This window comes from Artemia sp. Qi Xiang Cuo, chromosome 7 (assembly GCF_049724085.1).
Source record: "Artemia sp. Qi Xiang Cuo chromosome 7, ASM4972408v1, whole genome shotgun sequence".
Lineage (NCBI taxonomy): Eukaryota > Metazoa > Arthropoda > Branchiopoda > Anostraca > Artemiidae > Artemia > Artemia sp. Qi Xiang Cuo.
In genome coordinates, this window is record NC_142800.1 from 78,291,467 (window position 1) to 78,307,676 (window position 16,210).

The following is a 16,210-nucleotide window of genomic DNA, read 5'->3' on the forward strand; positions in this document are numbered from 1 at the left end:
TTTAATAGCATGCGAGTCGTGACGTCAATAAATCTATTTAGCTTTCGAGAAATCTCATTTACTTTTGTAGCTAGGAAGCGTAAACAGCAACACCGACGACTGGAGTTTCACAGGGATTGAAAATAACAAAGCGCAATATATTTTTCTTCTCTTTGGCGGCTGATACGCGAGCTTACACATGCCAATAATATTTTCATTATCTTTAACATGACTGATGACTCGGCGTTGCGTTTTAAGTTCAGAATAATGAAGTTTCTCTGCTGGTAAGATCGCATCATGCGCGAAAAAACTCACAGCCAAGGTTACAATGCATTCTATTTTCACACCCTCGGATAGCAATCGCACAAGAAAATCATTCAGTACATCATTCAAAATAAGTTTTTCGCTCATGCTTGTTTTTCAGTAATTAAGCGTAATCCAAGAATCATGGCAGTCCAAAAAAGCAAATACGTCACAAAACAGAAGGAACGATGATATCTGAATATATTTAATAAAAATATAACGACGAGATTGCAAAGACTGCATTTTGCCTACTATATGGACTATCCTCCATCAAATGAGCTGTCTAAGTTCACTGGACAGAGAGAAGCTGATGAGATACATTCGCTATGCTGCTGCTCAAGATTACCTGCAGCTGGGATCTCCCCGCCGAAACTAACTAAGAGAGACTTTTTGTTAACCTGTTTTCATGCGGATTGGCCTCCCATCAGATTCTTCGTTCTCGAATCTTCTCTTAGTTGCTTTAAGAGCGTGTTTAATAAATTCAAACATCCACAAGTATGATAAATGCCAAAAATAATGGCTTCGTGAAAAAAAAAATGCAGTTGTTGTAGCCTAACGATGAAACAGTAGCGGATGTCGCACAACGTCGTAATTAAAAAATTCAAGTTCTTTAAATTATATATATTTTTTTTGAATTTCTGGTGGCCTGCAAGACATTTTCTCTCGTTTTCGGTGGTTTATGGGCGTCAAGAGGCTGAAAAAATGGTACAAGCTCCAGTTATGTCATAACAAGTACCGGTTATTAACCTGGTTAAAACCTTCATGCTGCTATTAAGGGTTGTTTGGGGCCGTGTTGCCTTGCTTAGTACAACAGAGGCCTAGAATTATGATTTTACCTGGAAATTGCAGTGCATTTATATGCCTCGCACCCTAGCCCTCTTGTCTTTATGAGACTTTGCACCCAAACAAATGCATAGCCTGAATTGTACCTTCAATTTATTTTATATGCTCTAATACCACAAACTACATAGCGATGAAGACGCTGGTTCACCATTATAATCATCTATTAAATTGAGGGGGGGGTTGTCAAAATGTCACTAAATGGGGCGTGAAGAATATATAATTCCATTGTTTTGTATGCTGAGGTTTTTAAAGGAGTTGGAATGTGCAGACCACTGACCCTTCAAATATATTTTTTTTCAGAATATTTACGATATATTTGGCTAATTTATTCTGTAATCAAATCATTTATATTACTTTAGTAATCACGTAGAGAAACGCTGATAGGCAAAATGCGCATGCAACTTGTCTGAGTCGGAAATTACTGTTTTTAGCTTGATGCTATGGTGCCTAGGAATAAATTGGTGTCACTTGGTAGAAATACAGCAGTCCATGAATAATCCATGACTAATTCAAATTCATAAGAAATTATTCTAATACAACGTATCTATGACCTCTCCTACCATAAACCGATTACAGTGGTAAACCCTGGGGTTGGCATGCGGAGAAAAGCTAAGTGGCAAAATACGCTTGTAACTTGTTGGAGTTAGAAATTACTGTTTGTTTTAATAGTAATTAGAAAGTGACTGTTGTCTCTTGGTTGAAATATCGAAATCGATGATTGAAGCAAAATTTTTGTGCCTGATAGATTAACCCCGATTTTAGGAGCCCAGGTATTTTGCATTTTCAGAATTCATTAGAATTCAATATTCCAACGCAACGTTTCTACGACGTCTCCTAATATAAACAAATCAGAGTGGTATTACCCCTTATGGATATTTTAAGCAAACAAAACTTCAAGTAGTTATCTTAAAATCGCATCCCAGACTCATCTAAGGTTTATGATTCATCTTTTGCAGTAAAAATCCCAGTCTTTAGCAGTGATGTTTGTTATCTGAAAATTATGTCTTGTGCCAAAAAGTATCCTTAAAATATGTCGATGAAAGTTTGCCCTGCATACCCTAAACTATGACTTTATTTCAATCTTTATCTCTCCTCCACGTACCTGAACGGAACAAAAACTGTCCTTCTAATTTCTATGTTTTCCTTACAACCTCCATCATTAACTATAAACTTGCTAAACCTTTTCATTACCTACATTTATAAAGCTTCTTCTTACAATTCCTACTTGAAAATGCTTTAGTTTCTTATATTTGTGTTAAAACTTAGCTTTACTTTTTTTTAATTTTTCTAAGATTATCCCGTGCTCGATTGCATTTTGTCTACTCTAAACCTGCTCAACTCAAAGTTTGACCAAAGCCAAATTATATTGATAAAGACTGAATTTATTCGCGAAAAGTGATTCCAAGAATCATGTTTTTTCGTTTGAATATTGTTCCTTTGGAAATATTAACAGTTGTAATAACAGATACCCCAACTGATACCACACTCTGGAGGCACATACGATTTAAAAATGAGCAGTAGACAATTTTATAGTCTTTAAGCTGGGAGGGAGGGGCTATTATTTTTCCTAGGAGGTGAAAAAACACGAAAAAACATTAATTTTCAATTATTTGGTTTCCATTTTTCCCCTACGGTAAGTGAAATCTTTCGGACTAATGTCGGAGGGGAAGAGATTTCTGTAGGCCGCATGCGCCTTGGGAGCCATATGTTATGCAAGCCTGTTCATCTGTGTTCCCAAATGATTTGAACTCGTTTGTACAGTCTAATTCAAATATCATCTGACCTTCCCTTCGTATTTCTGTGTCGCCAATTTCCTCTAGGATTTTACATAAAAAATAAACCCATTAGCCTAGATAAATAAAAAGCAAAGTACGCCACCGTGTTTCATATCAGACTCAACTTGGAATCATCCACTTAGCTCATAATTTATCTTTACTGACGATTAATTAGTTTCATGGAGGCTAATAAAGATACTTATGACTAATAACTTACTTATGAGGTATTCTGTGTAAAAAAAAAAGGGCTTTGAAAAGCTCATCTATAACCACCAGTGCCGTATCTAAGATTTTTTTCAGGGGGAAGGGGGCTTTAGAAAAGAATTTTTCAGGGGGGGGGGGTTACAAGAAAAACTTTAAAAACGCATCAAAAATTGGTTTATATTGATTTTTCTTATGTTTTTTACGAGTCGGACAAGCATTTTTTTTGGGGGGGGGGGCAAAGTCCCTACTCCCTCCCCCTGTATACGGCCTTGCTTACCTTAATGTTGGATTTCTGCGTGTCCTGCCTCTTCTTTAACTTCTTTAACTTTAACTGCGTTTAAAATTGTTTGTCCAGTGAATACATATACTGTTAAACATTAGCTTTTCTTCTATTGCTTATAGAATAGAACAGAATATGATTTATTGGCTAAAATAGCACAAAAGCTAGCATAAGCACGTCAGAATTACAATACCAAAACAGATATTAGGGGATAAACATAAAAACAAAAATTTAATCAATAATGAAACAGATGTTAGGTGATAAACATAAAACAGAAGTTATATCAATTATAAAAATGGGAAACAAAATATGGGACAAAAGAGTTTTTGTACCTCATGGTCAACATTTGGGGATACATGTCGAATTGGGTATTTGGAGCTCTACGAGCATTGAGTCTTGTATTAGGAAGGATTGGGGGATTTTCTTTAAAGGGAGGGAGAATACGTCGATGATAGTCAGGACTAAGGCACTTGTGACCAAAGTTCATGGTTAGGATGTGACGTCGTGATTCCAATGCAATAAGTTCAAGTCTAGCCAAACCTTCATCGTATGTAGTATAGGCCGTCCCCAGAATAATTTTTATTGCTCTTTTTTGAATACTTTCAATTTTAGAAAATTGGTCTTTGGTCAACCCAGGGTGCCAGACAGGGCAAGTATATTCCAGACAGGGTCTTATATAAGAACAATAAATTATTTTAAGTTCTGGACTGATAAGGAGAACCATTTGAGAAGGGGGAAAGATTTAAAGAGAAAAATACCAGATTTAAATAAGTGGGAAATGTGGGAGTTCCATTTAAGGTCATTGTCCAACTGCACACCAAGCAGTTTAACCGTATTTAAATTTGGTATGCAAAGGTAATTATTGATAGGGGGTAAATTTTTTTAAAAAGAAAATAGCATTAAACTGCTTTTGGGTATGCTTAAGTTGAGTTTAACATTGTCAAGATCATTCTTTAAATCGTTAGTGAGTGAATTGAGTCATTATATGATAAACACCAGTAAAAATATATTTGACGATACCAATTAAGCAGGTTCTCTCATACATTATATAATTCTTGTTGCTTTTGGCTCTTGATGTGGTCATATATCATCATTCATATTACACCATCCACTCTTTTATTAGTGTTATTTTTCTCCTTTTCTTTTCGTTTTTCTTTTATTTTGGTCAGTTTTTTATTCCAGCTTTGTTTCTTTTGTCGTCACAGGAATATTAAAAGTGACCCCCTTGAAATTCTATCCCACATTTCGGATGAAGCTAAGAACCTAAATATGAAAGTAAATTCCACTAAATCAAATATAATGACGATAAATTTCTTGAAATCTATTCCCGCATTCCTTGACCCTATCCCCCCCCAAATATTTCTGTGTCTTCCTTTAAATTACTTGGGGTTACAATTTCCTCTAATTTAAAGTGGGATATCCACGTGAAAGATATTGTCCGTAGAGCTAATGTGTCCATGTCTCTCCTTAAGCTCTTGAATAAATTTAACGTCCCCCCATCCCATTCTTTAAAGATTTATACTTCCTTTGTCCGCCCGCATCTTGAATATGCTTGTCCAGTTTGGCATCCTGGCATCTCCCGTGATGAATCAGATAAAATTGATTTTATTCAAAAAAGAGCCCTAAGAATAATTTTTAAAGAAACTTTGGTACCATATTCACTCCTTCTAAAAAAAAGCCAGGCTGGAAACTCTTGCGCACAGGAGAGGAATGCTGTGCCTCCGTTTCGCAAAAAATGCGATAATAAACCCTCGCACAGAAAACATTTTCCCCAAAAGACACTCCCCATCCAGACACCGCCTGCCACGTACTGTCTCTGAACCCATCCCTATCTTGTCCCCCATCCGTTGTTCTACCTCCAGATATAAAAAAACCTTTGTCCCTGTCATTACTGATCAAATAAACCACTAGTTTTTTTTTTTTTTTTTTTTTTATATATATACTGGTGATACCCATGCTGGTGTCCGTTTGGCTCTTCCGTTCCCTCCCCTTTTTATATATCCTCTTTTAAACCTTTTTAACATTACCTTTATCTCAATTTTCTTTTTTGGTTTTGTTTTAATTTGTGCCTTTTTAACTTTCTTACATTTGACACTTTTTGTTTTTTAGAGTAATGAATGACTTTGCCTTTCTGATATTGTTGTTTTTGGCATTGTTTATCCAGTTTTTTAGTTGTCAAGATATTTCTATGTCTTTTTTTATTATATGACTCCGAAATGTGAATTCGGCCCTTCGGGGCTTGTGATAGTCATTTTTCGAAATAAATATCTTATCTATCTATCTATCTTATCATGTCGTTTTCTTTCTATTCTTTCAAATATTTTTATTTCGTTTTCTCGCTTTAATTTCTTTTCTTTCCTCTCCTTTTCTTACCTTTCTTATCTTTAATGATACTAAATAGCCAGATCCTCTCATGCACGCAATAATTGTTGTTTCTTTTATCTTTTGGTATGGTTATAAATCGTCATTCACAGTTGGTTTTTAATTTGACTTCATATAAAATTTTTCAATTTGCAATTGTTTATTACATGTGAAATACTCAATGTTAAGACAAGCGCAGCAGTATTACTTTTATATTTGTATCGTCGACCACTAGAAAACTGTTGTTACTTTCCTGATTTGTATCTCAAATAGCATAAGTTTCGGCTTTACTCACAACCAACTGCTTTCCCCTATATTTTTATTTGTCTCCCCTAATGTAAAATATACCCGCTTCTTCTAACTTCTTTTTATTTCCCATTTTTAACTGATAAGACTCTGGTAAAAGTATATAGCTTTATTGCTTAACAACACCATTTAGAAATTTAATCATAGAAATGAAACTTAAGCTTAACTTGGCGCAGACACTCTATCCTGGCATAAATCATTTTTTGACAAGCAGAATATCGTCCGTTTGAATACTCTGATCAACAAACCATTCTTTGATCTCTGAGACTCTTTCAAGCTGAAATCCCTCACTGGCGTATGGCATATCAACAACAACGCCACTAACAGTGCCGATAGAATTATAATATGTATCTTCTGAATGCAAGATGACCGGTCTTTTGATAAACTCGTTAATATTTCGGACAATTTCTGGATCTGCCATATTTTTCAAGGTTATAAAGTCTAGAGATCCTGTGTTCTCATTAGTTATATACCTTAGACAACTAGGACTCAGTGAGGCTATATCAAAGAAATGGGAATATAATTCAAGCTCACTTTCCGAAAATTGAAGGGCATCAAGATCAACTGTCGGTAAACGTCTTTCGGTGCTATTGCGTGTTGTTGTTGATTCCTTGGTTTCAGTGTTAGACGAACTTAAAAGGTAGAAGTCGAAGTCTTTGGGAGGTGTCAGGGCAATTGGATCATCGTCGGGATTCGTATTTAGACCCTCTTTTGGCTCTGTTTCTGAATCCTTGTGTTGGCCTATAAAGGAAGCAGAGACAAGGTGAACTCCAAGAGCTTTTAACTTCGAGACAGTTTTTAAAAGACTTCTAGCAAAATATAGATTTTCATTTGGTGCCGTACAGACATTCTCTGAGAGGTTGTCATTCAAATGCAAAGAGCGGCCAGATTCAAGCACGATGCTATGGATTCGTGGATGTCTAGCTATTCTTTGTAGAAGCCTTCCTAAGAATTTTAAAGAAAAGGCTTTATCATTTCCATAATCTACTGTAATTTGAAGTCCCTTATCAACGCTATCCATGACATTTAATAGCTCCATAAATGAATCAGCTATATCATTAGTTTTTTGTCTGCTACAGTCTGTGCATGCTGGAAGACGAACGGATAGGAAATGACCGCCTGATTTTTGTAACTTCCATAAATCTCCAAAAACTCTAAGACGTTCTATATTGTACCTCTCTGGTCTTAGCCATTCACCTGTGTAATTTACGGCCCACCCAACTTGAAACTCCCATTTACCACGGCGACAAAATTTATTGTCAATTGTTATTGGAATGGTCTGTGAACAAACAGCTTGCTCAAATTCTTGCTTTAGCTTTCGCTCAAAGTTAAATACTTCTTTAACTTGCTTGATAACTAGCTTTTTCATATTTTTGAGTGCCTTCATCATCGTTTTGAAATATCGCGCTTTCTCACTGGGTGGCAGCATGTTTGATTCTCTTACATCTTGAAAATCTTCGTACATGGAACGCATAGCTGAATCTATAGAAGGGGATGTGTCACTTGGTTCCATTACAATGTAGACATTAGGGTTTCCCATATGATGCGGTTTAGGCTTTACTTTACAGGAGCAGCTCTTTGTTGAATTTTTGGAGGATGTTGGTCTACATGGGCAGAAAATCACATCGTTGTCAGGTGCCTGATTGTGTGTTGGCCTGTTTGGCCCCAATGCTGAAAAGAAAATATGTTTTAAATGATTGTCATTTCAGCCTGAGGATATTTTTTCTTTGAAAAATAAAGGAAAAAATTATATTAAGGCATGGGCAAGAGTCCAATAGTTTTTAAATCAAGTTCAGGCTGACAGTGTTCGAAATCTTTGTCACAAATTTTTAGAACAGGTTGTACCATGGATTACAGAATAGTAATAATAGCTGTGATTTACATTATTACTAGCACCACAGCCTGTCTGGTGACCGACATTAAAGAGAAAAACAAGTGTAATATATATTCGGCTGTGAGCACTAATTTCCTGTTGACCATAATTACATATTATTTAATACTAGCTTTACCCACCCTTTGTGTAACGTCACACCATTATTTTCAGTTAAAGATTGAGGAATGGCTGTTGACACTGACCAATTATATTATGGGGGTATGCAGGGGTAACTTTCCTTTTTTTATATGGCAGCCTTCTATATTTGGATTCAACATGAAAATTAAAGTGTATTTGCGCCTATCAAAAATAATAAATACTAAGCATGATAAATATAAATCTGGGTTGCATAAGTTTCGCGTTGAAGAAGGCTATATGTGAAGTATCTAAAAAAGCAATTATCGAGCGATGAGTGTTTTTCTTCTTCCTTTTTTACGGACATTTATTAGTATCGAGAAGCTTAAAAAAGTATGATACGAGGTGCCGGCGCCACCTTCAGGGGCCATTGGTGTGCCTTTAAAACTGCAAAATTGCAAATAATCGTAAGTTGTCAACTCAAAAGGTGCCTTTAAAATTGCGAAATTGCAATCAATTCCTAAAAATGTTTTGTATCTTCAGATCTTAGTATATAAAAATCTAGTAATTTTGTTTTAAATGAGTTTATAAAATGTTGTATTGAAAAGTTATTTAAAATTTACCTCCGGTCTTGACACATTAAGGCTCATAATAAGCCTTGATTTTACTTTTACCTTCTCTTAACTAAACAATAAAGAGGGTAGTGCAATAAGACAATTTTTAAAGACGGTGAATTGTAGGAGAAAAGCAATTGAATATTTTGGTACAAAATTCAACTTACGATAAAAACAAGAAAATTAAAATAAATCCTTCAGTAAAATGGTCCTAACATCGTTACAAAGCTTAGTTCAGCTAGGACTTAGTTTCCAACTTAGATTTCTTCATTGCATTATCCTCTTTATTGTTTATACGGTGGAAATCCAGTGTGATCTTTTGCTGTTTTTATGTTCATAACTTTTGACTGGATCATTTTTGAAAATAAGTAAAATTTATGGACAAAATATAATCCTTTAATTGCACCCTGTGTCACTGTGAAAGGGGTGCTGGTGATCCAACAAGTTTATGTCGTTCGGCCTCCCCCTCTTCCACTTTTTTATGCAAAGCTGTGAACATTTTTCAGATGGGTGGGAGGGGGATTGGGTTTTGGAAGGCCAGGATGTTCTCATCTCTTCCACCCTAATGTAAAAAAGTATGTAAATATCATCTTCTATTTTACACACAAATAAGTCCACTACAAAAAAGGAGTTGTCACACCCTTATCACCCATAGTGCATGCTTAGTCTGAATGTAATCCTGCAAATGAAGTAAGTTTCGGGGGTAAATTATCCGCATTCCTCATCTTAATTCGGTTGACCACTTTTACCCTCCTGTCGTAAATGATTCTCTGACCTCCTCCGAGTCCTGTTGTCGTTGGTTATTGGGTTTGGAACGGGGGTCAATGGTGTGACTGTGTAAGCTCAGCCAGAGTCGACCCAGCTCTAAATGGGCCCTGGAAATATATTGGGGGAAAACACAGGAAGCGTCGGATGATTTGCCCCCTACCACGCTTTGCACTCCCAGCCGAAGGCAGTGAATCAGGAAATCGGTACATGCGCAACGCCGACCACTGATTAGCATGCGATTTTTTTCCCAGATACTACCAATTCCCCAAAATACTTCCCCTCTAGATAAAAAGAAATTATCATATGTATATTTGTGGATGATCTTTGGAAAGATCTTGATCTCAAACTCTTAGTCGTTGCATCTTTGTGCAGGTAAACAAATGATCGAAATATCTTATTGTATACTAAAAAAAAGTGAAATCCTATGTTTGTGCCTGGATGGGGAAAGATCTTTGGAAAGATCTTGTTAATAGGGGATGAACTCTATCCCTTCTATCTTTGTGCATTTAAACATAATATAATAAACATAATAAACATTAATTTATTTTATTAAGTATTATACTCGATTTTTATCACAATAAGAGGTAATCTGTCACTCTCTCAACACCCAGATTATGCGCTGAGTTCAGATACAGTCCTCTAAATTAAGGAAAGCTAGGGAATGACCCCTTCCTTGTTTTAACCTTAAAGTCTTCTCACATAAAGTTGGGTAGATATAAGCCTAAAAATTTCATTTCAATTTATTAGTTCCCTCTCTTTCCAGAAAGAATTTTGAAAAGAGAAAAGCCTATTTATAAAAATATCTAGAAATTCTATTAAATAAAAGAATATACATCTTACCTGACATGAACAGGCTTGCTAGTTGCAAAAGTGGTGGGACAGCTGAAATTTTTGTTTTGGCTGGTTCTTGGATGTTTCCATTTTCTTTTGGTGATTCCGTGGCGTTGACTGAAACAGTGTGGTCTTCGAAATGGTCTGGTACTTCATAAGTAATGACTGAAATGTCGTTTTCCGACTCCGATTTTGCTACTCCTGTGTCCGGCTCGTCCCAAATGTCAAAAACATGTGCTGATGAAATTGTATAAAGGAAATAGAATGTCAGATAAAACAACAATTTAGACTTCATGCTTTCCAAGCCGTAAGTAATCTGCGAGTTTGTTATCGCTGGATAGCTTTTTTAATTTTACTGCTAATCTTAGCTCTTAAAACATTAGCAATTTGTTTGTTTAGCTAATTTCCCTAAATGTGTATCTAGGATCTGAGACACGTAAATGTTATTAAAATGAGGTCTGTTTATGCAACTACAACGGATATATTTCCAAACTTTTCATATTTGTTGCAGACATATCAGTCAGAAATCAAATTCGAGAAATGATAGAAATCGTTACCTTAAAGCTGCTGGACTAATAATAAAAAAAAAAAAAATCAGAGCCAGGGTATGATTTACCTGCTTGGTAATCCTTGGCCAAACTCAAAGTGGCCTGTCTAGTTTCTAAAAAAAAAAAAAAAAAAAAAATGTCGGCGCGTTTCAAACCATCTAGCCCCGTCATTCTATACATATGGTGTTAATAAGGACTGTAATATTTTGGTTTCTGAACAAACCTGACTAAAAAAAATTCCTCATGTGCAAGTAAAAATCAATTCATATATATAGTAAATAAAATAGTGCTGATCACGATGAGGGGAGGGGGGATGACACCTTTCGACCACCATGAATTGTATAGGAAAATAATTAACTTTTGTAAAACTTCTGTATTTAATCTACTGTGCCATCGTCTTCCAGTGTCATGTTTATAGGTAATTTCTCAATTATTTTTACCATTCTTTGTGAGTAGTGAGGGGTGGTTTTTTCTTCCTAACTTTATAGTTTCTGATCATTTTAGGTTCCATAACATGGAATACGAAAAACTTCGTATTCCATGTTAAATGAAATAATATACAGACTGAAGTAGCTCGAGGAAGATGTTGAGATTTTCTTCGTAGTTCGTCACTTTTGATCCAAGCAACATGTTAGGAGACTTAGTATCAGTTATTGAGTTTAAGCTTTGATTTCCAAATGCTCACAAAAATTACCAGATTTAAGATCCCCGCCCAGGCTCCAAGCTTCTGCTATGGTCATATCCATGGAAATCTACAAAGAGTTTCCTTTTAAAATAACTTTCAAGCATGGTTAAGGGTATTTAGCCTTTTTGCTTTTCTTCAAACCTTTGAAAAAAGTGTTATAATATTCCAAATGTTACATTTGTTATATTTGTGCATATTTTTGGTCATCATTTGTGGGGTGACCGAATTTTTTTAAACCACTGTAGATACGTAAAAACATTGCAACATCTAGTACCCTGAGGTCATAAGACTGTCAAAGACTCCTCCTTGAACCTCCCAAATTGAAAGCTGTTATTATGACCTGGCCTTTTAATGTAACCTGACCTTTTAAATGTAAGCTGTTATTATGACCTGGCCTTTTAATGTTTCATCAATAAGAAAAAAATGGGTTGGATGCATGTGTCCCTTTCCCTTTGGATGATAAAACTATACAAGTGCTGTATCAAGTATAACTCACGAAAATCTTGTTAATTTTTTTAAACTTTTCAGCTTTTTGGCATCCCTGCTTAAAAAAAAAAAAATCAAGGTACTATCACTTAAATATAATAACTCCCTATACCCCCCCTCTGGATACCCCCCCCCTCTGGCTTCCCTGCTTTAAAAAAAAATCAATTTTTTTGGCTTCTTTACAGAATAAATGTCATGTAGGCTAAGGCTGAGTTGCTGCTTTTTTTTTATTGCTTTTGGCAGCTCTTTTCGATATTATTCATTTTTTCTTTTGGGGATTCATTCCAAATTATAAACTCATAAATACCTAATATCAGCTAAATTATAAATGCATCTAAAACGAGTAAATTTATCAAATTGAAAAATACATGATGAACACTTCACATGATAACACTTCAATTACAATGAAACAAAAACAATTAATGGTTTATTCGGCATGAAGAAAAATGAAGTGCCAGCTATTTTCTTCGGTAAAAAAAACGAAAAGCTCATCCGTTTTAAATGTAACTAAATGAAATAATATGCAGACTGAAGTAGCTCGAGGAAGATGTTGAGATTTTCTTCGTAGTTCGTCACTTTTGATCCAAGCAAAATGTTAGGAGACTTAGTATCAGTTATTGAGTTTAAGCTTTGATTTCCAAATGCTCACAAAAATTACCAGATTTAAGATCCCCACCCAGGCTCCAAGCTTCTGCTATGGTCATATCCATGGAAATCTCCAAAGAGTTTTCTTTTAAAATAACTTTCAAGCATGGTTAGGGGTATTTAGCCTTTTTGCTTTTCTTCAAACCTTTGAAAAAAGTGTTAAAATATTCCAAATGTTACATTTGTTATATTTGTGCATATTTTTGGTCATCATTTGTGGGGTGACCGAATTTTTTTAAACCACGAAGCCAAAGCCAAAAATGTATTTTCTTTATAATTGTTATTAAAAACCTGTTTTTAATATAAGGAAGGCTTTTAATGAATCCAAAAGAGCAAAAAAAAAAAACAATCAATATAAAAGTTGCCAATTTAAACTGTTTTAAAGGTGAAAAAACAGATACAGGCGATGAGCATTATGAAAAAAATAAGTTTCTAAGTTAAAAGTTGTACTCAAAGTTTTTACCCAGATAACTGACGAATTTTGTGATACGGTATTTGAAGTTTTGTATGCAGCAATGCTCGATGAAAAAAATAATACTAATTTTGATAATTATTTATGTTGAGAATACATAGCTAATAGATACTTCAACTATTATGCAAGGGTTCTGAAACGCCGGAATTAGGCTGTAACCTACTTTGATCACGTGGATTTAATCAAGGAATTTTTTTTTCAATGAGTCAATCTGTAAGCTATTTGTTAGAAATCCAGCCTTAACGCATTAAATCGTTTCATACTCCCCTCAAGGCCATATCCAGGAGGGCCATCCCACCCCCCAAATTTTTTTTCCGGTTATGTAATAAAAATGCGTATAAAAAAACTTTTAATGCGTTTTTTAAAGCTTTTTTTGTTCTCCCTCCCCCCGAAAAAAAAGAACAAAAATCCTAGATACGGTCCTGCCTCCAGTGTTTCTGCTAAACACCCCGTAAAAGTACCAAGACAGTAAAAATGAAGTAGAATTGTTCGGATTGGTCAGATTGGTATACTATCTCATATAATTAAAAATCAGGAAAAATGGAGAATTCTAAATGCAATTTTCTTGACTTTCAAAATGGGATTGTGAAACTTCAGCTAAGGGTTTTAGACCGTAATAGTCTGATTGGACATCTCAGAATTTGCCTTTTTTTTATCTTTCGGGCCGTTTTTTTGCCGAAATTAATATTATGAGGCACGAAATGGTAGAAAACGACCCTTTGTTGTTGCGGGGTTTATATCGGTGCCTAAAAATGAGATGTTTAAAGTTCGGTTTAAATGAACCCCCTTCCAATATCCCACGACCATTGGCTCAATACAATTATCTCTGGCGAAGAAAAAGGTTAAAACATCATAGCTAGCCATGGAAAAATATGATTTTCGTTGTTTTTCATGTTGTCGGCTGTAAGCTTCCAGTCAAAGATCTGCGACAATCTCTGGATTTCAATGGTGTATTTCTTATACACATTAAACAATAATAATAACAATAAAAAAAAGATGAGTCTCAGCTGGGAAATATTTGTCAGTAGATAGTTTCTTTAAAAAGCTGTTTTTATTTTTCAGTCACAATAGGCGGTTGTTTACTCGTTTAAGTTGCAACTATTGCAGGAACCACTTCTGTTTTAAATATTGTCATAATTTTCTGACTTTATTCATTGTTCTATTCTAGCTGTGTGTTAAGTTGCTTCAAGTACGGCCAGAAGTTGGCCTCTCAAGTGTTGAACACTGCCTTAAAGCGTCTCTATTACCTCTTCGACTTCATATTGATCAAGATGCTCTCTTCTTTTTGGCTGACTTCTTTAGTGGTATGAATAACTGTAGAGAAAGTTGTGAAGCAGAACCATGTGAGGAACAAGCAACTGTTTACCCGCAGAATAGATCCGATTCAAGCAGCTCAATTAATTCTGTGCCAGAACTTCAAGGTTCTAATAAAATGTTTTTCAAGTAAGTTCCGGTGTTTTCTTGAATAAAATAGAAAATATCGTATTAAAAGAAAAATAGGCATGAGAGAATCAGATTTGTTACTTCACAATAATTATTTTTCTGCACCAATCTCCAATGTTCAGGTGTGTTTTTAAACATAATAGCCAAACGTAAAATTTCTAGATGTCCTTAATTTTGTGGGGAGGGGATAGGGGCTAAGATCAAAGACAAATCCCGCTTATGCAGTTTAGAAATATTGACTCTTTCTTAAAACCGTTGAATACGCTTCGGCGGTTTAGAGGAAACACGGTCTCATTGATGTCGGGTACCCGCTTTAATCTTTCCAATACGAATAATAAGTACGTGTCGTTTGCTGAAATAAAGCAATCATCCTCACGTCTGAAACACAAATTCAATTAATTTTGTTCCTGAAATTCAAGGCTAGAATGAAATATCAGGGCGCGGGTTAGGGGTTTGCCCCCCCCCCCTGAAAACAATTTTCTGATTTGAGTCACAAACATTAACATATCGCGTAGTTGAATCTTGCTAGCGTCTTACTAGGTATTCACAACTATTAACTCGCCAAGTAGCTATTAACCATGTTTGATGCTGCTTAGGGAAAGCTATCTGTGTGGCAGAAAATAGACTCACCAGTTACAGTACTGGAGTAGTGGTAAGAAGGGACCGGAAAAGCAGGAATGCCAATCTAAAAGGGGGACCTGATTCACATCAACACGATAGTGAGACCCCAGTGGGAAGGCGTCTCGGCAGCAGCAGGTATGAGGTATGACTGGTGGCTCTTCCTGAGTGCCCCTGGTAGCAAAGGAGGACCTAAGGTCTAAGGTGATGTAGCTATTTCGTCTTCTAGCAAATAACTACGTGTATTTTTATAGGGAAAACCTGAAATTACAAGGTAAGAAATCACCGTCTAGTCTGGATTTTCAAGTGCATCTATTTGTTTTTGTTAGAAGCTGCAAAATTATTCTGAAGAAGGGGACGAAGGAAGGGTTTCCATCAAAATAGATCTATTCTATTAGCTTGTTTTTCCTGTCTAAAAACATAATTAATAATTTTCTTAGTTTTTTAGTTATAATTATGCTAGGTTTGAATTTTGAAAAAAATTTTTAATTAAAAAAAGAATTTTCTTAGTTAGAAAAATAAAACTTGTGAATAAAAAACAATAAGAAAAGAGGGTTTATGTAAGGCCGAAGCTTGAGACTCTTTCCATCCCGCTTTTTGCGAAATCGCCTCTCTGATACCTATATCTAATAAAGTTTTTTGTCTTTAAGGAGTTTCTCATTTACTAATGAAGTTAGTATAAGGATTGACTACGAAGGAAAGCGTCTGGAATTCAGCAGAGGACCTCTTGCTGGCATCTTGTCTGGGCTTGCTACCCTTAATGGAGCAGAAATCAAATTAAAACGACTAAATTGTCGCCACGGGTAATGTTCTAGCTTTTGTATTATTATGTCTATGTTGTAAATATATCTGTAATGACTATTTTAATACTTCTTTTAAAACGAAGGTAAAACGTTGAAAAAAGAAACTGTGACCGGTTAGTCCTTGGAAAAAAGAGGGGACTAAGCAAGGTGAAGAAATTCCCCTCAATGTCTACTTTAATCAGACTGGTAAAAGTGTTGTCGAGGATTTAGCAGAAGCCCTTTTGCTGGCATCTTGCCTGAACTTGCCACCCTTAAAGGGTCAGAATTTAAGTCAAGTCAGTACGAAACACAAATCAAA

General features: G+C 35.5%; 2 protein-coding genes across 2 annotated transcripts in view; one reads left to right on the forward strand and one right to left on the reverse strand.

Moving 5' to 3' along the window:
* The window catches only part of Atg2 (Autophagy-related 2), a 167,777-nt gene that overhangs the window by 132,834 nt on the left and 18,733 nt on the right, over positions 1–16,210 (forward strand). Inside the window, exons 16-17 of the mRNA XM_089092600.1 lie at positions 14,217–14,491; positions 15,760–15,912. Coding sequence (XP_088948726.1) covers positions 14,217–14,491; positions 15,760–15,912 — 428 coding nt within the window. The remainder of the gene's footprint in view (positions 1–14,216; positions 14,492–15,759; positions 15,913–16,210) is intronic.
* LOC148950721 (uncharacterized) lies at positions 6,146–10,535 on the reverse strand. The gene is made up of 2 exons (XM_089092601.1): positions 10,222–10,535; positions 6,146–7,722 (listed from the first exon to the last, which is right to left on the reverse strand). The coding sequence occupies exons 1-2, from the start codon at positions 10,505–10,507 to the stop codon at positions 6,248–6,250; spliced, it is 1,761 nt and encodes a 586-aa protein (XP_088948727.1). The 5' UTR covers positions 10,508–10,535; the 3' UTR covers positions 6,146–6,247.

What these genes read in the sequence shown, in the direction of transcription:
- LOC148950721 (XM_089092601.1), bottom strand. Translation starts at nt 10,507, where the DNA reads ATGAAGTCTAAATTGTTGTTTTATCTGACATTCTATTTCCTTTATACA. An exon ending in AGCAAGCCTGTTCATGTCAG is followed by an intron (nt 7,723 to 10,221) that starts GTAAGATGTATA and finishes TTTTCTTTTCAG; the next exon opens with CATTGGGGCCAAACAGGCCA.